The sequence below is a fragment of the Malurus melanocephalus genome, unplaced genomic scaffold (genome assembly GCF_030028575.1).
Source record: "Malurus melanocephalus ecotype Western Australia unplaced genomic scaffold, MMel_1.1 scaffold_236, whole genome shotgun sequence".
NCBI lineage: Eukaryota > Metazoa > Chordata > Aves > Passeriformes > Maluridae > Malurus > Malurus melanocephalus.
Window position 1 is genome coordinate 750375 of NW_026623468.1, and position 26909 is coordinate 777283.

At 43.4% G+C, this 26909-nt stretch overlaps 1 protein-coding gene across 1 annotated transcript in view; it reads right to left on the reverse strand.

Annotated features, from left to right (window-relative positions):
• ACBD6 (acyl-CoA binding domain containing 6) overlaps positions 1–26909 on the reverse strand; it is a 79824-nt gene that overhangs the window by 27339 nt on the left and 25576 nt on the right. The window contains exons 5-6 of the mRNA XM_057374920.1: positions 18464–18569; positions 11951–12040 (exon numbers count right to left, since the gene is read on the reverse strand). Coding sequence (XP_057230903.1) covers positions 11951–12040; positions 18464–18569 — 196 coding nt within the window. The remainder of the gene's footprint in view (positions 1–11950; positions 12041–18463; positions 18570–26909) is intronic.

Here is a 26909-nt window from a genome sequence, read left to right on the forward strand (position 1 = left end):
AATGGGAAGCCATGGCAGAAAGAAATCAAGTGACTTGTTCAAGGTCACGCTAGGATTCTGTAGCAAAACTGGAAAATTAGAAACCCGAACTTGATTCTGAAAAGAGCCATAAAGGGAATTTCTTTACTGAAATCTACTGTATTCTACAGATCTTGGCATTTACTGTTGTGTTTTTCAATAATATATATAATGGTGGAAACCCAGCTCTGAATGGACAGATTCTGTTATTTCTCTCAGATGAAAAAAAAGCAAATTCTGTCACTATGAAATAAAACTAACCTATCACCATACCCAGGCAGGGAGAGCCTGAAGTTTATCCAGAGCATTTGAAAGTATATCAATTGCTGGTTCTGAAAATTTCAAACAGCAGGTCTGCATCACAGGTGTGGCTCTAKGAAGAGGAAAAAAATGGTAATATTCATATTTTAATTTCTTTTTCTCCTAAACTTTAGCAGAGTTGTAACTCAAGCTAAACTAAAATATCAAACTTTGGTACATTCAAGACACATGTTGCTCAAGAGATCTCACTATTAAGTTGTGAATTGTTCAGCACTTGCATTTTTCTTTTAGTTTTTACATACAGCAAAATAAATCACTCAACCCCTTCTCTCCTTGATGACAGTTGCCAATGCAGTTTTGTTTGCAGTGTTTAACAGCCTSAGGAAGTTTTTGCTCTTGCCCAGGCTGGGCAGGAATGAAGCAGGAGCACAGAAATAATCCAACAGGAATCTGGAGAGTGAAACCACTAGCTTAGAAGGAGGAGGCCATGGATGGAACATGAATGAGTAAAGTGTTATATAGGAGTGTTATGTAGGACAGCAAGTGCAGTATATAATAACAGCAGTATATAGCAATAGCAAGTATTAAAAAAACAAAAACATCTACTGAACAGCCACCTTGTTCACTGCATTCTGCCCACACAGAGCAAATGTCCTGCAGTGGAAAACAAGAGGTGCTTTCCAGAGTCATTTTCAAAAGGGTGTGAGGGTACAGAAGTACCATTTATACACYCAGGAAAACCAAGAGTTGCTCATCACATCCAAACCTGACACCTGACCTGCCAAGACTTTTGCCCTACACCTCTACACCTGACCTGTGGAGCCAAAGAGATCTTCTGAACATTTCTGRCAAGTTGGACATGAGCAGATGCTTTAGCCTGATGCAGTGTTAATGGGAGGAGCAGGTGTGTCAAAAGAAGCCCCTGGCTGGGTCCAAGCTGCGGTTTCCATCTCTTCCAGGCTGTGCTGAAGTGCATTGGCAGAACAACATCCATCTGGGATGTATTGAGTGCTGACCACAGCAGTCTTTGTCCTCTGAAAGAGGATATGAGCAGAACCGTCCAATCTACATAAATATCGCATTAATAACAGCCTGGGTGAAGATTGCTTTTTAATTCTCCACTCCAGCTGAAGGGCCTGCTTATTTCAAAGTTCAGAGAAGCTTCTTCTGTTGCTGGTATTGATGAATATTCCAGTGACCGCTCCCAGGGAAGGCTGTGTGAGCAGTGCAAGGCCACAGATCCCAGGCCAGGACCTCAGGTTTCCTCTCTGGCTCAGGAGTTCAGGCAACACCCAAACTCACRCACGCTTGGGCAAGGGCTTGGGAAAGCAGCCATCCTTAGCAACCACAAACCCCCTTGAACAGAACGTTTTGGAGGTCACAGCAGACACTGGATGCTTTTCTGAAGAACAGGCAACACCACWTCTGCCTCTGYTGGTTTCYCTCTCACTACCAACCCACCTTAATKATTATTTACACTTCCCTCTTACAACCTTCCTCTCTCCTCCTATGTAAACKTGCYATAAATACAGACTTGGCACAAAGCCCATCAATCCATGGCTCAGCTTCCCCCGATCCTAAAGGTCTTTGTTTGGACAAACTGATTTAGCTCCAAGTTCCTGTAAGCCTGAGCAACTTCTTCCAGCCTCCATCAGCACTAATGTGACACTTGACCTTGTGTTATCAATGAGATACCCATACCTTGAGAACCCAAATTTCAGCATGACTCATGGGAACTTCTATATGGGCATTGTCCTCCTGAGGATCCTGTGAGTCCTCTAAGAGTTGTCTGGAGTTTTGGAGGGAACACTGGCARAAGTCACCCTCCACTGTACATGCCATAGGACTTTGCCCTGAAYAAGACCAAGACCTCTGGCCAGTGTCAGATAATCCGTCACTATAAGCCACTTGCATCCAAGCCAGATATTTATTGCTATTGATCTGCCTGGTCCCAGCGAAAGACTTTTGTTCTCCCAACCCAGGACTTTGACCTCAATTAAGTTATGAATTTCAATCCGATAGACTGCTCCACTTACCCTGCTGCTCTCCCTGACTGGATTAATTAGAATTAGCTACGCTGGGAGTCACCCCGAGCGCCTCATGGATCATGTTATTTTAATAATAAATAAAGAGACAGCAGYGGCATACAAGGAAGGATTTTGAAAGATTGTTCATCCAAGAGCATCATTCAAGACCTGCCAATACTAATTTCTCTGAGTTTGATTACCTCATTTACTTCTTTTTATTTCTATTCATTAATTGAGTTTTATCCCCCATTACTTCAGCTCCCCAAATGTGCCCTTCCTATAAAGGAACCAGACACGCGCTTTGCTGTTACAAAGTTTTATTACTGCAGCTCATCAAAAGTATAGTTAGCAGGAATGGAATAGTCATTAAGCATTTAATAATCTAATAGTGCTGAGAAAAAAATATATATATAATAGGGGAAGGGGGAAGGGAGGGAGAGGGACAGGACAGGCCTGTCTGTTGCCATAAAGTGTGAGCTGAGGGCTGCTTCTACAGAGAGTTTATTGGCTGGTGGACAAAACCAAGTGTCTTCCAGAGGTAACATCCAACACTGGAGAAAATGCACATATCCATCAGGATATTTTCTGACAGTACAATAATGCCTTTGGAACAAGCCTGAAACGGGTTGAATACCAAAGGAATTTGATTGGCAAGGGGAAGTTTCCGAACTAGTGAGTYGGGGCCTGATAGCTGCATTATCCTTATTACTTCCCTTTCCCTATAAAAGCAATTACATATCCAAGGATGCCCAGGCCTGCACTGAAATGGATTGYCTCGGCCAGCCATGTCACAGCCATACTCCGGAGTTATTGACCCATAAACGAACACTGATTTGTCATGCTCATTTTAATGTTTAATTGGCTGGAACGGCAGGAACGGATTTAGATGATGGAAGTTCAGCTATGCTGGTACCCAGCCTGCAGACAGGCACCTCCTTAACCCGAGAACAAACACCACAGACAGCCCCAACACACCTTTGTGGGAGTTCACTATTTTGTTTTATAACAAACTTTTATTTCAGCCAAGTTGAGCCTTGTTAAAATAGGAGGGAAGACACATCTAAGGTGGGACAACCCACCTAGGTTACTCCAAGATAGGATTTACTTGTTTTGTTACAAAAGRGAGCAAAYGARTAGTWTTTCTGTGACAGGCAGAGGCAGGATGGCACCAGCCTTTGCTTCCCTATGCAGRCAAGCACCACCAAGACTTCTGCTATCCCACAGGAGTGGGGATGCCTGTTCACATGGATTTCCAAAAGCCTTTGGACACACCCTCTCACCAAARACTATTAAATGATGCTGTCACAGAGCAAGAGGTGAGATCTTTGCTTGAGAACTGATTACAAGTAGAGATTGAACAGCAGTAAACAACSAGCTTGCACAATTGCTGGTGACAGCTGGAGCTTCTGAGGGATCTGTGCAAGGGCCTGGGTTGTTCAGYCCACACAAGTGAACAGGGGAGGCAGGCTGGCAGTGAAGCATCCAAGTCCAAGCATCCAAGGAAATAAGAAAATATCACTATATGGCTTCATTATATCTCATATTGCACTTACAGCTTCGGTACTTGGAGAAGTGCTGCACCCTTTATCTGAAAGGGATAAAAAAWAACTACAAATGACCCAAAGAATGACAAGTGGCAAAGTTACTGAGCAGCTTCCAAATGGGGTRGGATTAAATAGATAAAACTCCTCGGTCTGAAAAAAAGTGAACAAGGGGAATCAAGGAGACCAGTAAAGTCAAAAGCAGGACAGAGGAGGTAACTGGGGGAACAATTACTGTTTCTCATTACACAAGAACGATGGGTTCTCACATGAAATGATCTCGACAAGGGCAAAGCAAATGCATAGTTAAACTACAGGACTCCCACTGGCACAAAGGTTGGGAGCCCAAAGAGGGATGAGAGAAATTTATCAAAGAAAAATCCASRAGTGMAAAGATAATAACAGTGGTTCAGGARGCCTACAAGCCACAGATTCTGGGAAAATATATGAAATTATCACTGAATGTTTACCCTAAGCATTCACTCTTCCCTGCCACTGGAGACTTGACTCTGAGCTAGAAAGTCTCCTGCACTAACACTGCTCTCACGGACACAGAACTAACACATACAAGTTGAGAAAGAGGAACTTCCTAAACTAGCTATGCCTTTTTCAGTGCTGTTTTACCACTTACAATCCATGGAGATGTCATAGTGAAAAATCTCACCTAAAATCTAACSAAAACAATACCAATATTAAAGAGTTACCGCCCCAACATCTAAAGCATTAGAACAATTCTATTTAGCAAAACTTAATGAAAGTACTTTGTGCTGAAGATTGCAAATTCGAGATGCCCCAATGATTTACCTAGAACTGGTGGTTTTTTTGGTTGTTTTTCTGTTGGTTGGTTGGTCGTTTTTTTGTGGTGGTTTTTTTATGTGTGTGTGGGTGTTTTTTTTTTGGGTTTTTTTTTTTTTTTTTTGTGTGTGTGTGTGTGTTGGTTTGTTTTGGTTTTTAGAGCAAACTGGAAGAAACAACTGCCAACAACAAATGAATACAAAACTCCATTTGGAAAGTAATGCCAGGCTCTCTCAAACTGAGAAGCCCTCAGGGAGAAGGTGAGTGGCAGAACTCCTTCAAAACAGGGARGGATTTTCCCTGATGGTAAAAGATGATGTTCTAGAAACCATCTCTCCTTAGCAAAAGGTAGCTGATGGCTTGGTGGTTCCTCTGGCAGGGAGGGGTGACACCAAAGCCATAGGAAATGAGGCAGGGCTGGAAACCATTCCTAGGGTGATTAGAGACCATTCCTGGGGTGATTAGAGACCATTCCTGGGGTGATTAGAGACCATTCCTAGGGTGATGTGCTCACCTGAAGAACCAGCTGGGCTGCCAGCTGTATCCTGTTTGCACAGTTAACCAAACACGTTAATGAGGGGCTAAAGCACTTCCAACAATGACCTCAGGAATTACAGGTGTTTTAACACATGCTTATTTCACAGATGACCCCGGGACCAAGGGCCATGGGGCCATCCCACGGCCTGGCAGGGAGGCATTCAGGCAAAACTCTTTCCTGCCTCTGCAGAGACACATGAAGAAAGTAGGGATTAAGATACCTGTTCCTCCTTCATGGTGCTACCTGTCCTGACTCAAAGCTCACTGCTGCTGTGGGCTTCTATCTCCTGTGAGCGTGGACAGAGAGTGCTCCACGGAAGAGCTGTGCTGCTCTGGCATGGGATCAGGCCCAAGGCTCCCTGAGCTTCAGCTCCATGCCTTCACCAGACTGCATTCCTGCCCTAGCACTGRCCATGCAAAGTGCCTCCCTCTGCACAACACACAGTGCAAGGTGATGCCCATGAACCACTGAAATGTGCTGCTGTCCTTGGTCCTGGCTTTTTAAATGCTGTGTTTTGATTACCCTGAAAGCAGCTTTAGACTTTGAGGTAAAGCAGCAGAGACCACTCTGAGTTTTTTGAGCTCCAGCTCTTGGATATCACTTTTCACACACCGGTTTTGCAGGGCACAGGAGCCTGCAGCAGTTCCTGGCTGGTGAGCTGCTTTGCAGACACTGAGCAAGGGTGCCAACTGCACTGCTGCACCAGCCATGGAGCAGTGATTCATCTGTCTGCAGGGAACAGAACAACAAACACTGGACATGTCAAGCTGGAAGATAAGAAGAAACAATGCTAAAAAATCCAGCCTGTACAAGTGGAAGGAAACATCTCATCATCTGTACAACCTATGGTTAATGCTGATGAGGCCTGAGGTGTCTTCAGAYGCTAAGGAGCAAATCAGGGATAAATCTCAGCCTTTCCCAGCATATGTTTGGAGTGCAAATATTTTGCAAATGTTTCTGCTGAAAGGGACTTTTCTCCCAGTAGGTAAAAACAGCATCTGCTGAGTGGTGACCATTTAACATTCAACCTGCTGCCAACCTATGTTCCACAGAGAGACCCGCAGGAGAGACATGGAGCTGTGCCACTTGTAATAACTGTGACTGGCACCATGTCAATGCTTTAATGTAGAATGCTACCCTCTGTCACTAAGCAGATCTCTCCTTTCTTCTGGCTAATGGCTTCCACACCCACTGGCACCAGTGTCAAGACTGAAGGGACAGGAGGCTGCAGAGTCTTCAGAGATCTGCTTGACAAAACTGACTATGGAAAYACTGAGACAGGGATGGGGATGGGGGGCTGTTAAGGGAAGAAGGACACTATTGTGGTTAATGAATCTGCTTTCATTGCTTTGCTTTTCATCTCCGTTTAGTGTCTCCATGCATTTGCTGCTGTAGCTCCCTCCCACAGCAATGATCCATTCAGCAGCACCAAGGAATGTCCTTTGCTCACTGTGAGCATACCCACTATGCCAAACCCTCTGCTGCAGTACCAGGACCAGGACAGGGCCCCTCCTGGCTTTATGAGCCAGGCTTTTAGTATATTTAGGAAGAACTTAATCCTGGGGACATTAACTGCAAGGGCACGAGGCTGTCATGTTCCTATTTAATCTCGSCCAGGTTTAGAGAATGGTCATAACAGCAGAGGACACTGGCAGCTGGCAACCTACCCACAAGTATTTGCATTCCCCATCTCACTGAGGAGGGGGAAAGATGTGTGGATGCAGCCTGTGGCCTGTGGTCCTTGGTCACAACAGTCAAGACATCCACATCAATTTGTGCATCTCCCTCCAGGCACAGAATCATGAGGGCATGACATGTTTGGTGCAGGAGGCAGGGAAGGGATGCATGTTTGCTGAKACCAGCTTAATTTTTAAACATCTACATGACTCCAACACAAGGCCCTTGCTGTGAAATCCAAATGAACATGGCTGAAGAGAAAAAAAAACAAAACAGGTATACAAGCAGGCCTTACTGTTCCTTGTTTCTTTTTATCCTACACAGACGCATTCCTTTTAGAGTCAGGCAGGAAAACAGAAAACCCATACAAACACACAAAACCAACAGACCACCAGTCCTAGCAATCTTCGACATATCAATAATTTCTACTTCRTTTTTAGCTAATGGTGGAAATTAGTCTTTGGATAGTTGATAAAAATCAACCTGTCTCTGCTGGGTTAGTACYGTGATCTGTGGCCCAGCAACTACTTCTAGTACAATTGATTTTCCTTTTTGGCAACCAATAGGCCAGTCAATAATAATGTTGTTTGAGAATGATTGAATCATGAGGGAGATGAACCCTCCCTGCCATTTATTATGTTTGTATTGTCTTCATTTGAAAAGGTTTTTTCTCCTTTTTTATCCCCAGCCTGTGAAGGTATTACAAGGGGATGGCTGCTCCATGTTCACATCTCCTGTGTTAGGATGCAAGCAGAGCAGGGAAGCAGGGGACTGGGAGAAACACAACCTGGGGAGGCAACCTTGCTCCTCCTGTTACTCTAGATGTCTTTAAAAAATAAAGAAAAGGAAAAAAATCAATCTAACTTAAAACATCACTCTGACAAGCATCAGCTCAGTGCATAAATATGACTCTGTAGCCTTGCATAAATTGGGACAAGACACAAATCCAACACTGGCACCAAAAAGTAACCAATGCTTTCTGCAAAGAGGATAGACAGCAGATGCTTTTCACCAAAATTACTACATAGGAATGAATAAAATAATCCCCACATATACTAGCAACAGACTTCTTAACCTGATGGTTTTCAGCTTTGGTCTCAAGCTTCCTTCTCAAACACCTGAATAGTCCRTGAGTGACCACTGAAAACTTGCTGACCAGAGGTTTAGAGTCTCAGTRCACTGATCTGTAGTTACCAGGAAAGTGAAAAGTCAGGCAAATCAAAACTGAAGATCAGTTACAGTTTTCTTTATCCTTTTAGTTGTAATTACAGAAAAATGTCAGCACGGGAAATTGTTACCATAACACTGATAATTGCACAATGATGCAGTTTAAAAATAATGAAATATTTAGATATTTAAACCCAACTGGTTTAAACCCAGCTGCTGTACCACACACACATGTATTCAGCCCTCAATTATCCTGGGTGTCAAGTGATACAGTTCCCTTTACAACTCACAGTATTGCTCACACAGCCAGATAGGCTTAAAAAGCTTCATCAGAGTACACTGAGCTGCTGCAGCAACCACTCCAGGATAGTTTCCCATACACTCCTAGGGGCATGGCTCAAACACATGAATTATTATTCTGGAGTAAGGAGTACCCACAATTGGAACAAAATGCAGCTACAGGAAGTCCAGGAGGAAAGTCTATGGTCTATGTCCACAAAATACCTAAAGGAGTTCCTCTGAAAGCTTCTTGAGCAGCAGCAGCTCACATCTAAGAGGCACTCTCCTCTTAGAGGAAAGGGGTTTTCCTTTGTTGCTTATTTTCTGCAATGAAAATTTGTGCCTTCATATGTTTTAAAGCTAGAAATAGGTATTATGATCCTGTTGCCAAGCTCCTTCATAGCTGTTGCATTACCACTGAGTAATACTTGGTGTTTTCTACCTTAACATCATGTCACCAATTGTTATGTTGCTGAATGAGAAAGAACAGTTCCAGTGAAGAAGGCTGTTCTCAGACTGAGCCCCAAGCTCTGTGTATTTCCAGCAGAGCTCCAAAACACCATCCCACCACCCACTTTGACACGGCCTCTGGCACTGAAGATTTAGGTAATTCAATTACACAAATGCCCCTTCTCAACAAAGCAGAGCAGACCTTGCCTTTCTGTGTCCACTGGCCCATGGCAATTGCTTTCCCACATCTTTTCAAGTGTGCTATTAGAGCTAATTATGAACAACCAAGCATTCAGTGGCTGCAGCTTTTYAGTGACATGAGTGAACCACCCTTTGGAAACTGCAGCACTACCAAAACAAAAAAAAGTACAGGAGCTGGATCACTGCAGTCAGGGGTGTGGGGTTATTCCCAGAATTTATGCAGTTTTGGGCATGCAACAGGAATGAGCAGAGCCAGGAGATCCCTCTTCCTTTCCCAAAGCTGTAGGTTTACCACCAAAGAGCAATAAGCTGACTGTTGCAGACCCTCTTGATCCCGAGGCTGCAGTACTTTGACAATAAATGGTACAAAGATAACTAAAACAAGGCAGCAAAAAGGGATTAAGGGACATCTACAGTCACAGTGAACAGGTAAGACTTGCTCCAGGTCACCCAGCAGAGCACCACTGCCACTGCCTGCTTAAGGCAGCTAAATCCTTTAGCACACTGCAMAAGAGCCAAGCTGGAAGAACATTTATTAAAAAGGTAATGGAAGAGAGCATAAATCTGTCAYGCTGTTTGACTAAATTTTTAGAAGCATACTAAAACACAGGCAATTAAAAAAAAAATTGGTCTGTAACATTCCTCTCCTCCACTACCTCCTCATAACCCTCATAATCCSTAATTTATTCTTTATCTCTTAGGCTGCCTGCATGAAGGTGCTGCTGCAAAACTGAACAAGACAGAAGAACCCCTGCAGACCCAGAGAGGCAGGTGGGGATCACAGGGCTGCTTGGACAGAGGTGTAAAGGGAAGCTCTGCTGGGAGCATGTAACTCTGGAATAACAGCATCACCATTCACCCATCAAGTATTCCCTCACACTGAACCCACTGTGCTTTACAGCCTACAYTTTAACTGATGGTGCCTTTGGTAATGTGTTACAGCAGGTCCTGCAGTGTTTATGGCCTGTTAGGAAGCCAGAGTTTCTCCCTCTCCCTTTTGCTTCTGGTGGTTCTTAAAATTCCTCCTGCTTTTGCTTTGGATGTGAATTCTTCCAGGGTAAAGGTCAAAATAAAAAAAAATAAATTAAAAAAAAAGAGAAATAAACATGAAGTCACAAAGTCTTGAMATGTTAGTGCAATTTATATATGGCTGAGAATAAAAATGTGTCTGCTTTCTCTGRGAACACACCTACGTGCAAACAGAGACCTTTATAAAAAATTCTCCTTTATTACCTTGGTGGGGAAAAACATATCAAAGATTGATTTTTCTTTTTATGGCTATTRTTAACCTTTTGTTACTGGCCAAAAATAATCTGGTTAGAAAATGTGCAATGCATCAAAAAGAAAAGAGAAGAATTTAACAGAAAATTAATGCTCAGAGGAAAAAAAAGAAGAAAGATGATTCTCCTTTCTGCTTTTTCTTCTAAGAGTCAGCCTTTACCTCCAAAGCAATGAGACAAGTGTCAAAGAGAAGAAAGGTTCAGAGAGAACCTAGAACCATCTCCCAGAGTGAAGGGAGTGCCTGATTCCACTCCTTCCCAATCTCAATGCCAAGCTGTTCCTGTGTGTATCCAACACACCACTCACAGGCTCTGACTGAAAGGAGATGGACAGGGGATGCAGAGCCCCCCATTTGCACTGACTTCACTACCCCTCTCCTGTGTAAGGAAAAAATCCTATAAAATCCATCACAACTGAACCCCTGGAGAACTAAGCATGAACACACACATCCCACCAGCAACTTCAGAGCTGTGCTTCCTCATACSCATCCCACCAGCAATTCTGCCCAGCAAAGGGCAAGAGAAACCTTTTTTTACAACAATTTAATGGGTGTGTAAATACCAACACACCTATTTCTAGCCTGTGAGCCCTACAGCTCTGCTGACAAGCCTTTAGACTGCAACTCTGCTTCAAGTCCACCTCTTATAAAATTCTGAAGCATTTATTGAAGGCTGCTCAGATATCACCAGTGAGAGCTCAAAGATTCATCAGCAGAGGTGTATCTGTGTCCAAACTGGGAAAGAGAGCAGAGCCAGCAAGGACCAGGATGGTAAAGAGCAGTCAGCCATWATCTGACAGAAATACAAAGGCCAATTATTTCTGAACACAATCACATTTACAGCCCAGCCCCTAATTACAACAAGCAGACAGAACTGGGAGCATTGACTCAGGAGCCCTGACAGACCCAGGCTGTTTGGCTGGAAGAAACCATTTGCAAAGTGGCTGCTGAACTAGTTTTGGTCAAAAACCTCATCTATTCAGATACCCTAAAACTGGTGCTAGCTAAGCTCAGACATGTGGGCTGCAAACCTCAGTGGCTCAAAATTCTGTTATTTTTCCCAGGTTACCGTTTTGGRTGTTMTTAYAASAGAATCATAGAATGGTTTGKGTTCAAAAGGGMATTAAAGATCATCYAGTTCCTGCTATGGGCAGGGACACCTTCCACTAGACAGGGATGTTCCAAGCTCCATCCATGCTGGCCTTGAATAGTTCCAAAGATGGGGCAGCCACAGCTTTTCTGGGCAACCTGTGCCAGGGCCTCACCACCCTCACATGGAAGAGGTTTTGTTTTTTTCCTAWTATCTAATCTAAACCTACTCCCTTTCATTTTAAGTCATTCCCCCTTATCCTGTCACTACATGACCTTATAAATAGTCTCTCTCCATCTTTCTTGTAGGTAATGGAYGGCTTAGGTTACCCTGAAGCCTTCTCTTTTCCAAGCTGAACAATCCCAATTCTCTCAGCCTTTCCTCACAGCAGAGGTTCTCTGTCCTGCTGMTAAACTTTGTGGCCACCTCTGGACTCGCTCCAACAGGTCCACATCCTTCTCATGCTGGGCCCCAGAGCTGGATGCAGCACTGTAGGTGGGGTTGCACCAGAGCAGAGCAGCTTTTCTGTGACAAATACCAGAATTTGGGAAGAAATTGGTTTCATGTGAAAAGGCCAGGAGGCTGCATAACATATCAATCCAATTCACCTCTGTATTCCTTTCTTACCTGGATGTTCACRTCAGCAGCGTTCTGTAACAGCACTGAAACCAGCTCCTTGTGCCCTCTGTCACATGCCCAGTGCAGCAGAGCCCGGCCCTGAAACAGCCAGAAGGAAGTTAACAAAGCCAAGCAAAAAACCCCATGGAAAATCAGTCTTGCTATTAAGTAATGAGCACAAATAACATAATTAACTCAGACTTAAAAAAAAAAAAAGTTACTACGTGACTTACTATTGCTGGTGATTTGGACTCGCACAGTAATGCTGGAAATGTCAAAGGTGACACATAGTTCAATTTTTGATTAATTTAGCACCAAACCCACAAGCCAGCAAAAACTTYAGAGGGGAAAATCAGGAAAACATGAAACACAGGAGCCAAGACATTATTTGTTTTCCTATGYAGACATGGGATTTTGGCACCTGTGAGTAATGACTTACACAGTAAGGGTAGCATTTTCAGTGCAGCCAGATGCCAGATCCCAAAAAGCTCATTTCTCTGGCAGGCCTGAAGCACTCAACCCACAGGTCCTGCCTCTGTTGCAAGAGAAGATTAAAGCTGGGTATCTGGGCAGGCACCCCYCATGTCCATCCTCTCTTGGACAGGCTACTCCATCCATGCCTTCACCCCTCTGAACCTCCACAGCTTTCTTCCCATCCCCCTTCTGCAGGTATCTGCCACAATGGGATGGGATGCAATGGAAGTTCAGATCTTCCTGCATGCCCAAGGATATGAGAAGTAGCTTAGGATCCCTGAGAAATGTAACTCAAAGCAGCTTGAGATAGTAAACAAAGAAGAAAATCTTGTATGTAAACTTAGTAAAGCAGCCTTAATGTTCTATCAGTCTCCTGATTTAGGACAGCACAGAGCACACTTGCAGGGGATTCCTGGGAAATCACCCTGCAGATAACCAGGAATCAACCCCCTCAGGCTGTGACACCATCAGACTGACCCAGGTTTTCCAATATGCCACGGAAAACAGTCACAGACCCTCACAGAAGAAATCACTGAAATTAGCCCATGCCTGATTATAAATCTCTTGACAAAGCAGTGGGGAACAAGGTGAGCCACTCATTTATCTGCTAATGGGAACTGTGAGCCAAATTTCCTGGCCACGGTGCCAGAAAGCAGGAGGGGCAGAAGACACCTGTGGCCAAGGCTCACACTGCTTCTTCTAGATATTCCTAGGCAGGGCAGCAGAGGYAGAACGTGATTTTGAGTGAGGAAATGCACACTTTTTGACCCAGCAAGTAATTAATTTTTGTAACATGTAATTTTAATGTTACACTAATTAACCTTTCATTAGAATGAATTTTCTGACAGTGACTTTCTATGGCACTGATGACACTGATGACATCCACAGGTCATTTAATGATTAATGTTCTTGCACTCAACACGATTATCAAAGTCTACAAGGGGGAAAGAGTACAACTTAAAACAATTGGTAAATATGGAGAGATCTTTAATTTATATTTAGCATCCTTATCTCTGGACTGACAGAATCTTAAGTCTTAATTACCTAAGACTTAGGATTTCAATTGGACAAATACCAACTTTTTTCATGCCACAGATGTTTATGTCAAAAGAAAGAGGCACATCTGCAATAGGCACAATAGCAATAAATAATTCAACAGATTATTTCAGTGGCTTGATAAATTTGTAGAGGAATAATTTTGTAATTATTCAAATGTAGTTACTGTACAATTACATGATAAGATAAAGGCATTCCTGTCCTTTATACCAAAATTTACGCTACAGATTATTGGCTAAAATATGTTAGTGTGTCTCTGGACAAGTAGAATCTAATTTTATTGGTGCTGAACTTGGTCAAGACCAATAAAGGAAAACCAACAGTTAATTGTGACAGCTTAGGGGTACCAGAGCACTGTGCAACTGGTCCTGCCCATGACAGTGGAAGTCTGGTTCTSCTGCACACAGTGCCTTTTGAACAAGACAAAAACCTGAAGCCTGATCATCTATAGTCATTAAAAATCTCCTTGTGCTATTTGCAGGAGTATGGATTTCAAGTCTTGGGCCAATTCCACTTTGGGTAATTACACTCTGCTTACCTATATATTTTCTCTGCAACTCTAAATGGATACAATATTTTCTAATTAGTGCCTTAAATGGCTCTGCATTGTAATTGTGCACTATTAAACAGCTGACACGTTCCACACAAGAAATGTCTGCAGCAYGCTACGCTCTCAGCACAGGGTGCAAGGGGCTTTGGAGACCCTCTGTGCAAGAGCACACCAGGAGATGTGCAAGGARAAACACCTGCAGAAGAATCTCACTTATTGCATAACAAAAAGCATTACTAGAAATGTGGTGTTTAAAATGGTTTGACTAGATGATCCCAGAGGTCTTTTTCAACCTTAATGGCTCTATGGAAACTGGATAATATTCATGACTGTYTGCRGAGCATCAGGTATGTTAACAACAGTCAACAGCTCTGGCTAGCATACTTASRCAGTTATATAGCTACAAAGTTCCCYTGTTTCCCAKGTCTTTCTTAAAACAAAGCTTAGTGATAAGACAAGCTTAAATTGAACGTACAGTCCCAGTCTTTGTATAGCATGAATATCACCTCCACACACTGGAAAACTCTTTAGCCTGCACAGCTGCTGCTTTATACTAGCCTTTAACATGTATTTGTGTGTTTAAACAATGTGGCAGAAATCTTAGGAGCCACAGATTGAGCTTTCCCAAAACAATTCCCACATGACTGTTTCATTAAGCAGTGAGAGATTCAAAGCAACATGAATAATTTCAGATAGGAAAGCGCTGCAGCAGAGAGGTCTCAACTGGATGCAATCAAACATCAAGGTACTCCCTCCCTGCAATTCAGACACGACAGTTGTTGCAGAAGTTACTTGAGAGGATGCATTTCCCCCCGCCTTTGAAGTATTTAATAAAAAAAAAAGCATAAAAATAGCCCCAGTGCACTAACCCTGCCTCTTAAATCTTCTGTGCTTTGCTTGGCTAACCGCTGCCAGCTTGGCCAGCTCCTGCAGCAGTTTCTCAAGCCAACAGCACATCAATTTTGCTCAGCTCCAAGTCACAGGGTGTTCACAAACAAAGCACAGGACAGGGATTTGTCTCCCATACACCGAGTCGGCAGACAAATGGATGGGAATGATTTTCACATCAATTAGCCCGAGCAGAGAAAGGGGAGAACAAAGCCAAATCGAATGGATGYGCTACAATATAAAGCTACACTTCTAGGCACGATGTTTGCAGCTGTAATGGCTGGATAGCAATGAGCCACTCCAACTTGTGGCAAGTGTTTTATAAGCAGTAATTAAGAAAAGACAGATATCTACAGAATGGCTGCATCCCCCTGTGACAGCAGAAAACAGTGAATGGAAGGGATGTTGCTGCAATTACACAGGTAAGCTTGACTTGGAAGTCAATCACCTTCAGAGCTCTGAAACGTTTGGTGAAATTTTTCTAATGGGAGAAAGCCTACAAATCCAGAAGTATGTGACCCTTCCTCAAATTCATTTTCCCCCCTGTTCTTTCYTTGGCAAGCTGGCACCACTTTGGCACTTTCTGTCTCAAAAGCACAATGACTGGGGACTAAGTGAGCATCCTGTGAGATGCCTTTCATGAAAGTTTTGGAAAGGGCTTAAACACTGCACACAGGTAACATGTTTGTTTACTGGGATTTATCCAACAATTAAAAAAAAATATCTAGTTACAACCCTCACAGCCCTTGGCACAAATTAWAAAAGCAACTCATCTCTGCCTTTGAGCAGCTTCTGGTTTGTTTGAAGTTGAAAAAATACTATTTTTGAAAAGGCAGCAAGTGAGCCACACTCCCAGGTTGTGCCTGGGTGACTTCACAGCCACAGTCCATTTCTTATTCCATTAGTCCTGCTGACATACACCAAGAAAACAGGTTGCTTTAGTCTGTGCTACTTCTTRTAAGTGAATGCAAGCAATTCTGTTGAACTCTGGGCAATTTAGATACAGTAAATGGAAACTTGTACATGATAACTGTCATTAGATTCTTTGTTTAATTCAAAATTGAAGTTTATTACATCCAAACTGTTAGCAGGCTGCTGGCTTGAATGCTCTACACAAAGAGCTTTACTTCTTATGGGGAAAAGGACATTTATGCTTTGGAAGTTTCCAAGTGCACCTATCTAAACCCCAGAAATCTTCTGCTGCCCTTTCTGAAATCCTTTTGTTCTCATTAAGTTGGCTCATCCCCCCTTTACATTTTTATTACTGATTTCTTTTCTCCTTTTGCTGACTTRTTTCACGTTTGCACAAAATGGAGGGATACAATTAGATGCAGTACCATATTAAAAAAAAAATTTAAACACCCTACAACACCAGCCAAGCCATTACTGTCCAAGAAAGGCTGAGCCAAGTGTCTTTGCAGCTTAGCATGAGCCTGTTTGGTGCTTCAGTAGGTTTTGTTTCATAAGAAGTTAACTCTTTGTTTGTATCCTGCTGACATTTTATATTAACAAGCATTAAAATCAAAGGAATGACAGCATGAATTATGTTCAGAGGCCAAGTGAGGCAGCTTTTGGATATGGCAGGATGTATTTAYACAGTAACACTAAAAGAGTTAATAAAAATGACAAGATTATGATTGTGTACACTTCACTTCATGAAAGGCTTAGTCTGGGTTATCTCTAGCCTAAAATGGGTTCTAAAACTTCAACCAACCTGCATGATATTAGAAAATAAGATACCTCCCAGAGTAGGAAGAACATGTTTGGATACTGAACAACACAGGTAATGGTTTCAGTTCTTTAATATATCATGCAACATCTATTTCTTTCAGATTTTTCCTTTTGCATGCTATTTTTTGGGGTTTGGACCAGTTAGTCTCAGCATAAAGAAACAGTTTYCAAAAAAAGGGTTCTTACTACCCCTGTTTGCACCTTTGTTGGGGTAAACCAAAATTATTGAAGCTGTGAATTTAATTAATTAATTWAATTAAATTAATTAATTAATTAATTGCTGAAGCTGAGAATTTAATCTCTGGGGGGATTTTGAAGAAGTGGGAAGCCTCCCTCAAGTCCTTCACAAGTGGGCAAATGTTTTTGGCTCCTGCCTGTRCTGAAGCAATCCCATACTCTGCAACAGCCCTGTGCTAATATCCATTAATTAGAAATAGGACTTGTTTTACATCAGGGACTCATGGATAATTCCCAAAGAGGATATCATCTGGTAGTTTTTTACACAGTTTAGAYATTTCAGCTTCCACAAAACATTTAATTTTTTTTTTAACAAAATTTCATTGGCTGGAAACAAGCACATTTGCTGCTTCAACGGACAGAAAAATACAAGCTACTGAATGCTGCTAACTACAAAAAAGCACAGTGGAAACAAAGCAGTGCTAACATGGCATTATTATGCACTTATTGCAAGCATGTGATCCTAAAAATGAGCTTTTATTAATKAAAAGACTCCAGCTGTATTTTCTGTGGGATTCCCCTGGACACTCCTGTAAGCTGTGATCAGCAGAAGGATGGAGCTCAGGAACAGCACTGTTGCAGTGACTGCRTGGCACATGACAGTTTCAGTTCATTGAATTTATGATGTGAAATTCCAACCCAGATCGTGAAGACCCTCCCTCCTCTCCTCTGGAAATTAATTCACATGAATTCCTGATTAATAATAAAAGGCCTTGCCATCAGCATTCAGAGCCCCAGCCGGGGCTGTCATGGCTCAGAGGGCAGAAATCTGCTTAGAGCTACAGGAGAACCCAACTGAATTTGTGGCGTCTCAGTCTATGAATGTCTAAGCACTTCATCTGTTCACCAAAACACAGCGTGCTGGAAGGAGCTGTGCTCAGGCTGGAGCAGGGGCAGTGCTAGGTGGCAGTGTGCAARCAGGGAAACCAAGGTGACAAACCTGGTGTAGCCACAATTCCTGAAGGATGAACAAAAAACTGCCCCACCAGGTGTTTAGTCTTACCAAGAAAAGGATGAAGCCAATTCACAGTTTTAGACACAGATTTTTTTAGGGATTCTGGTGCTGCCTGTATTACCTCCTTGCGGGGAAATGGTATTTTGATTTGATGAACAGAGAAAGACTGGACAATGTCACWGTTTTTGTGAAGCTGGAAATACAGCATCATTCATTTGCCCTYTGTCTGGGAATGATGAAAAGCTGGTGGCATGGCAGTAATCCTTCTTCTACTAGAGCAGACTTTTTGGGTCAAAAAAGCTGCTTCCCTCACTTCCTACTTCTGCTGGACCACATTTAGTATACAAAGTGGGGAAAGGGARGTATTCAGAAGATCTTATTCTGCAATGGCTGCTGGTATTGAAAATAACATAGAAATAAGTTTCTGATCTGACATGCTACAGTGTACCACAGAACCACATTACCAGAAATCCAGTGCAAAGCTGTTTTCAAATAGATTACTCTGTYTCAATGTCCAACTGTTGCAGTACTTTGTTATAACAGTCTTAACCAGGGAATTTTAAAAAGGAGTAGCACTGAATTAATACACAAAACAGATAAAAGATTGATGGCCCTTATCTTTTCTMCATACCTCCTCATCTGTGACATTCACATCCACTTTTTTTGATTGAATGGCTTTGGTTACATAGTCAATGTTGTTTTCTCTGCAGTAATCAAAAATGTTCTTGTCCTCTTCCCTATTCAGGAAACAAAGGCAAAAGAAGCACCATGTTACTACACAAYACAAAGGCCACATGCACATTATATGCTCTCACTTTGTTACAACATTTTATTGCTATTGTTGGATTGAAACAGACATCTAGTATTGCACGCAGAATAATGTGCTTTTCCCCCCACCCCCCAAGTTTAGAAACAGAAGATCCTGGTTCCTAGAAAAACAGAAGTTGCTTTTAACAGTATTATGTCTACAGAAATGTCAGTTCATTCCTGTGAAATGGCACAAGAAATTTATGAAGTCCACCAGAAAAATCCATGTTCAGGTTCTGGTATAAATCACTGCAATCCCACAGAAAAGGCTAAAACTGTTCTTCTTTTAAGAACCACTMTGGGTCACACCAAAATCCTTTCTGATGCCATCCATCCTGGACAGAGGCCACTAATGTGGCCTGGAGAAAACAGCAGGACAAACAAGACACCTGCAAAGCAGTCTGTCCCTGGCTGAACACATGCTGGATCCTGGATAYGACACCAGCATGTGCTCACTCAGGACTGCTTGCAGGCAGAAAGATCAAATGATGGTGTCACAGGTCCTTGAGTCACACCTACAGCCTCTCTTAGAGCTAAAAGAAATACTCYGGCTTCAGACAGTAAAACTACCATCCTAACCCACCAAACAGACACTGTCTTTAATGAAATCAAGACCTTTCAAGGACTCTTAAAAAAGTAATGCCTTTAGGTATAAATACACTGATTCCACTGTGTTGCTAGCAGGGAATAAAGAAAAGAGGTCATTGGTTTTCCAGAAGTAAGCCAAAAGCCCACATAATCCTCTCTCCTTCCAGATTCCAGATGAAAACCATGGTTCAAATGAGCCCATCAGCGTTGCTATGGGGCTTGGCAGCTTCACAAGAGTTAAACACAGAGTCGTTGCCTCACATGACATCCCCAGTTTTCAATCACCTTAACTAAAGACCGTCTGGATGTTCAGCAGAACTCAGACTGACAGCCTCAGTTACTCAGAAAAAAGGGAGCTTGCTGGAGCTGGTCAGACCCAGTAAGGAGGTCAGTCTGCTCAGGGCTTTTCAGGCAGGGGAAATGAAACAGGGCAATTTGAGAACCCATCCCCTGATGCTAAAAGGCACAAGTACTTCTGCTCATCTGCATTGCCCTTGAACTCGCAGGCKGAAGAATGCCAGGAAGGAAAAGTAAAATCTAAATAACATTTGCATTTCTGAGCAATGGGTTACAAACAAAAGGTGATGCTCTTTGACCTGCAGCCCCCCAAAAATGAAATGACAGCAAGGCCATGTCCTTTGCTCCYATCAGGGCAGGCAGAACTCCATGACCCAACCTGGACTTTGTGTTTTATCGTTATGCATCCAGTTTACTGAGTTACCTCTGATACTTCAGACCTCAAGCMTCTGTGCCAGAAAAAGGTGGGGAAAAGCACTAATACTCACTCCAGTGGCAGGTCACTGCTTTCTCCAAAGAAGTCACTTCCTCTGCCCTCCCTGTCACCTCGCTCCCTCGGTAGCACCGCTCTCCAGCACAYCACCCTCCTCTCTGGACACAGGCAGTCCCTGCAGAGAAACCTGAGCTGCACCTTCCTAGTCAAGAGCTGGCAGCCACACAGGATTTCACACTCTGTGTTCAGACCTGAGGACATTACAGCAGTCTCCAGTTTCTTAACYAGTCTCTCACTCATTCGCTGGAGGTCTTGCCCGCTCGTTACACACAAGCTCCTGGGAAACAGATCACTGCACGCTTTAAATGCAATTACCTTGAATTCCAGGAAAAAAGGAATCTCACGGCGGGATTAGAAAAGGCAAAAGCTTATACTGCTCAAGATGGAGCTTGACAGACTSATGATGGAGGTCACAAGACATGCCTGCCCCTGCTAACAAGGGCTGATGTGATATGCTGGGAAGTCCTCCAGTCCCACCTTGTTAGCCCAACATCTCCAATACAGCCCCTGGCTGCTGACAGCTGCATTTGGGGGAAGCTGCCTTTCAGACAGCCCTGCACAGGAACTTGGTTCCCCCTCACACAGCCACACACCCCTCAATTATTATTTCTTTCCTCCRTAACACCAAAGCAAACCCCAGTCCYTTCCTGCTGGAGAAGCCCACAGCCATCCTCAGTTACTCCTGGGTGATTTTCCATGTCACAACCATGAGCTTGGGCTGTGCCCTTCCATCCCTGGTCATTCCACATGCTGCAGAGCCCTGACAGCCCTCACAGGGCAGCACCAGAGGTACCAGCAGAACATGGCAGATGTAAAGCACCTGACTGTGCTCCAGAGGGAACATCCACAGGGTCTGTGCCAACAGAGAGGGCACAGCAACCCTGACCTGCCACAACCACTCCATCTTCCCACCACAGCCTCCTTTTAAAGTCTTTTCCCAAGGATATTATTGTCTGTAAGGGGAAAATGACCTGACACAGCTATTTGGATATGATTTAGCTTTCTGGAATAACCAACTCTGCAAATGCTCTATATATCCCCATTCCAAAAAACCACTTTTCTTTCAGAAGTCTCCACAATGGAATTAATCCAGAATACCAATTTCCCCACCTGAAGATAAGGTTTCGGGAAATTTCGTTCTTCTACTCTGTATTTATTTCTCAAGCTTTAAACCATTCCTCTGMTCCTGATGCCCTTCTTAAAACATTAAGCATGTATTATATGAAATTTTTCTATAAATATTAACAAAGAGAAACAAGCTCTTTCCAGTCACAAGAACATTTTACCTACAAATAAAATAGTCATATGAAGCTGTGCTCCAGACATTCACAACAATCTGATCCAGCTAAAACCAGGAAGGGAAATTGAGGAGAGAGCTCAGAGGAGTTAAAACCAGATTTTTGGAGGGACCAACACTAGGAAAGACATTMTTCTCGAATAGTGTGAATGGAATAGATAAGTTACTGTTATTTGCTGACTCTGCATTGAAAACCACACAGGACAAAAARGAAACAGAGCTTGAAAATTTGGCAATTCTGTATTTTCCCCTCCCTTTATTTCACRTGTGTGTAAGCACGTAATAAAACCTCTGCTGTAGTAGCTATAGGAAAAAAAAAAGATGCAATGATTTTATCAGACCTGTYCCTAGCAGGAATTTGCACTCCTCAAACTGCTAAGAGTCAGCAGCAAGCCCCAGAAACTGTTAGAAACAATCGAAAACCAGACAGAAATATCAGAAATACAAAAAKGACAGTGCAAAGATGTGCTCAGATAATAATATGGGGGAGAAAATCTGTAGCATTTCTTCAGTATTTTCAGAAAAATCTCAATTTATATAAAAAATGCAGTATTCAGGACATCTTCAGGTGGGAAACACCATGAAACTCAACCTAATGGAGATGTGCACAATTATGTAAAACCTGTGGCTAAAAGAAAACTTGGATACAATCTTCTTTCCATGTCAGATTGTTGAGATAAAAAGGAGTCTTGAAGKCAGCAACCAGTTGACGGCCAGTAAAGGCAAGGAGTGTTTCTACATCTATTTCCTGAGGACAGCCAGAGGGTCTCTTCTCCCTTGCTGACACATGTTCAGCCCTCCAAGCTATTTCCTTGTGCTCTCCCCCATCCTCAGTAAGAGACAGTAATTTTGATTCAAAGATGAGTTGAAAGGTACTTGTTGCCTGCAAATAACACATGGGCAGCTTTTTCCATCAGTGAATAAAAGGAATTGGRAAAACTTAAACCAAGTCATCTCTCTCCAAGCTTGGAAGGCTTTGCAAGCCTTCTCCACAAGCTGTCCAAAACACACGTGTTAAGCCAACAGGTTTTAAAAAGCCCATGGAAAAGATCGGCTGCTGGTTGATCAGGCTTCATTTCCTTCTCTCCTGGAGTGCTGTAAACCTCCTTGCTTTCTAAACAGCATCAAGGCTGCTTCAAGACTGAAAAGGGCAAAGAAGAGATTGGAAATTCAGGTGTTTTACCCTCGTGCAGAGAACACCCTCCAGRTTTGCTCCGTCCCCTTCCTCCCCCTCCGCAGGTTACCTCCAGCGCAAAGCTCAGGGTGGAGGGCTGAGACCAGGCTCTATTTTGGGCGTCCTCTCCCCTTTTCCTGGGGCTGGTCCAAGGCCTGTCCCCRTGGATTTGGCGCGGAGTGGCCCCGGGTGCCGCTAACAGGTGGCTTCGCCCGTGTGCTTGGCATGGCGCTGCCGAGAGAGCGGCACCGCGGCAGAGCGGAACGGGACGTGTGCGGGGAGCCAAGAGGCRCTGGCGACACTCACTGTTTATGGCAAGGCCCTCGGCCCCCAAGGGACCCATTTTCACATAATCTATAATTATCTCTTCGCTTTAATCGCCTCGTCACTTCGGAGGCTCTCCTGGGCACAGGAAGAGGAAAAGCTCATTAACTGAACCTTTTCTCCTCTCTCCAGCCACCCATAGCTTTTAATTGCTTGGTGTTGTTATTATCTATCAGTGCAACTGGGATCATTTTCATAAGAAAGGGTGGTGGGAGGGAGGGAAGCAGGAGCGGGTCCCTGAGGTACGCTCCACAGACAAACCTTTGCTTTCTCAATTATTTATGCCAGCTGAGGTTTTACAAGCTGAATAAATCCATAACTCAAGTTTATTTTGAGCTGGCAGGCTGTCCCGAGGGAAGTGTTGCCCACTTGCYGGCACACTTGTGTGCTGTCCTTCGAGAGCCTTTGGGACATAGCGGGACATGTGTCATCCAATTCCCCACCCAGCACATGGCTTYGGAGCATCAGCAGCAGCATCGGAGAGGAGGCGGCTGAGAAAACGCCAAGTGGGAGCCGCCACCAAAGGATGTGCTCTCCCAAAGGGAAGGCAGGCCTGAGCCAAGCTGYCCCTTTGCACAACAAAGGAAAGCCCCAAGGGTCACTGCTCTGAGGACAGGAAAGAGAGGGGAGGCAATAAACTTGGCAATCATCTGGAAGTCAAAAGATTGGCCYGCTGAACATCACCATGAAAGCGCCCCTTTCTAAGCAATGCTGACCTGAAAAACCCCAAGCCCCAGCTGCCAGCACCCACAGGTGTTTTGTTTGAGAGGCACCATGGCTGAGCACACTGTGTGTGCTGGCTCCCCAGAACCRGGAAAGCTCCTCCACAGGGATTGCACAGCCCAGCATTTCTGTGAAAAGTGGACATCTGTGGCACAGCCATCTACCCCAACACCAGCCTGTAATTCCCAGCAAGGATACCAGCTCCCACATCTCTGCAGCTTTGTGCTCATTTCCAGTGCTGGTGTTCCCAAAAACACAGGGCTGGAARGAGACAACAAAACCCCAACCGTGCTCTGGAGCAMTGGGCTCRTCTCAAAAGCTGTCACTGCTCTGAAGCAGCATCCTTGCAATGGATGCTGGAAGCAGCTCTTTAAAATTCAGCAGCCTTTGTGCCTGACCACATGCAGCGACCTCTGGTATTTTCTGCCAAAACAGTTCATTTGTCTCGCACAACAACTAATCAATTCCCAGGGCCATCCATCACGGGGGCTCGCACGAGCCGGCCCAGCAGCGGGACCAGATGGCGGCTGCGTTAGTGGGATTAATACAATTCTGATGGATTGCACGGCATCAGGCAGGTCCCACACACCAGGGGTGTCCGCTCCGCACCCACATCCTAAATGCTGTCCCACTCGTGATTGGGGCTGCTYGCAAATGTCCACGGGAAGGGTGGCAGTTTCTATCAGAACAGGGTTTCTTCAGCATCACTCTGGATGGCAGAAGTGTAAAACACAGCTCGGAAWGGCCTCTGTGCTGACTGGCAGATGTCATTCCCATTCTGGCATGCCAAGGCCATGTGGAAGCAGCTCATGGCAGAGTGCAGGAGGTCTTCTCCAGTGGAAGTGGAAAGAGACATTTGGCAATGTTATTTGTTATTCTCCACCTGCCAAATCAATGTATTTGTTTCCTGAAAACACTTATAAACTGCCTACTCCTTGCCCCAGCTTTAAAAAAATACTGAAAAATAAAGCTAAATTTCCGAGGTATTTCTGGCACATCTCTCAGATTGTGTCTTGGATGAGATTTACACTGGTAACACATCAGTCAACCTCAGATCGCTGCTCATTTCCCAGGTTTGTGAAAGTCTAATTATAGTGCTTTCATCATGAAAGAGCTRCACTACTACTACTTTGTTTTGGTAATAAGACCAGAAAAGGGATATAAAGCTTTATGTAGCAGTAAAATAAGCCTTCACCACTACAACCAGCGTGAAATCACTGATAATTTCTAAATTCTTCCTTCCAAGGGAACCTCCAAGTGCCATCATCAGTCACCAGCATGCAGGAGTTTTATGTAATGCCCGAGGGGAGATAAGTGATTTGCAGAGAAACCCAGAGGCTGAGCACTATGCTAATACATCCTGCAACTGCTCCCCATTACTCACTGGGGGTACTCGAGCTCTTTATTGCCAGGGTTTATTAATGACTCCTAATTGATGACCAGTGCCCAGCACCCCAAAGTAAATAACTGCTACGCCTCATTAGCTCAAGAGACCTTCTCCTGATTTGAGGGCTGATCTATGAACACACAAATTGCACTGATTTAACCGAATCTCCTTCCAAATTGATTTAATTAGATCGGTATAACCTGTTTCTATGGATGYTCTTGAATTTATTTGGAATCAGTGCAATGTGCTGTGAGCCAGACTGACCATTTTTTCTATCTCGCTCTCAATTAGAAACATTTGAGATATTTAGTGATAAGAAAAAWATCAGCCTTGGCACCATCCGAGTTCCTCCTACTGCTGATCCACATTAGGACAGGGTATGGGAACTCCACCTTGTCCATCACTTAAAGATCTGCACCCTAAACCCCAAGCATTTCATTCCACAAAAGCAATGTAAGTATTATTTAGGCATCATTTTAGACACTCAGTTTGAAAACAACRGAACTTCTGCTTTGTTGCTAACTACTGCTGATGGTAAACTATGGGTTTACTCTATTTAAAACAAAACCTCTCCTCTTCGTATTACACACCAACAGCTTGGAGGRCTTTAATCATTTGATAAACTGTTCAAAAGGCTTTGATAAGAACAAAATAAGTGAACATGCTTAGGTGAACCTTCAAAACTCTGCACCTGTGTTCTTGTCTATCTCCTGGTGCAAGGTGAAGTTGTGATGATGCCGGGCTCCAGATAAATTAGCAGCCTTTTACTGCTTTTGCATCAGCAGAATCCTAAAGGGCATATGGAAGGCTGTGTTTGGCAGAGTGATGCCTGCTGAGAAATTGCTTTCAGCAGTCTGTCAGGACTCAGGGCTGATGAGAACTTGAGTTTGAGTTTTTAGTACACAAAATAAGGGGCTATTTTTACTTATTCTGGGCTTCTTTAGTATGATCCTGTAACAGGAAAATATTTATCCTATCAACAGTCCCGAAAAACAGAAACTAAAGTGGTTTGATTTATATTCCAATTYTTGCAAACTTGTTGTAAAGCTTCAGACAACCCACCATGGACAAATGAGTCAATAAAAGAGTCTGCATCCAAGTTTCTTTTCTCAGATAGCAGGTTTTGAGGCAGCACATATGTACACATTGACAGCAAAGAGCTTACCCAGAACTATCAATGTGTTAAAGCTTATTTTGGCTCAAGCTAATCAGTTTTCTTTCCCCTYAAAATTTTCTTCCTCTACAGAAAATGCCTTATTTTTTATGATAATGTTCTATTTTATGAAGTATTGCTGAATGCTAATGTTTTTGTAAGTAACCACGCACAGCCTCACAAAATTCACCCTTTTCAGGTGAGTGGTACAGCTATTGAACTGATTCTTGCTCTAGACAAACTGGGACACCAAACCTGATGTTTAGAGCAACTYGTCTTTGGTTTATTTGCTTGCAGGCTGGTGCCAGAGCAATTTTGCTGTTAAGGGCTATGGTTTTGTTACTGTAATTATCACACTAGAGATACTTGCACGCTTATTACCTGTTCCAGGAAGAGAACGAACAGTAGACAAAAGGACCAGGAAATCTGAAGCTGTTCAACTCTGTGTGGGTAAGATGATGGTGACACTTGCTCATTCCTATCTTGCAAGGAAGACATGGATGCCCACAAGCCAAAATGTGCTAATGGACTACATGAATTTCCACTCTGCCAGCAGAGTCAGGACACTTCATTCAATGAAATTCAGCAGAATCACCCTATTCCAGCTGTGTTGGAGGCTACACCTGCCTACAAAAAGCCTCATTTGTAAGAACAACAATTGTGTTGTGCTAAACAAACAGCATCAATGTTCCTCACGGTATTTTTGGAAAAAAAGTATTTGCAGCTGTATTCTTGGAAAAAAAAAMAAAAACAAACATATGAAAAGATTTAGGCTCATCAAGCCAACCAGAGCCAACTCTGTTTTTCTGTACATTATGCTGTATTTCATACCCA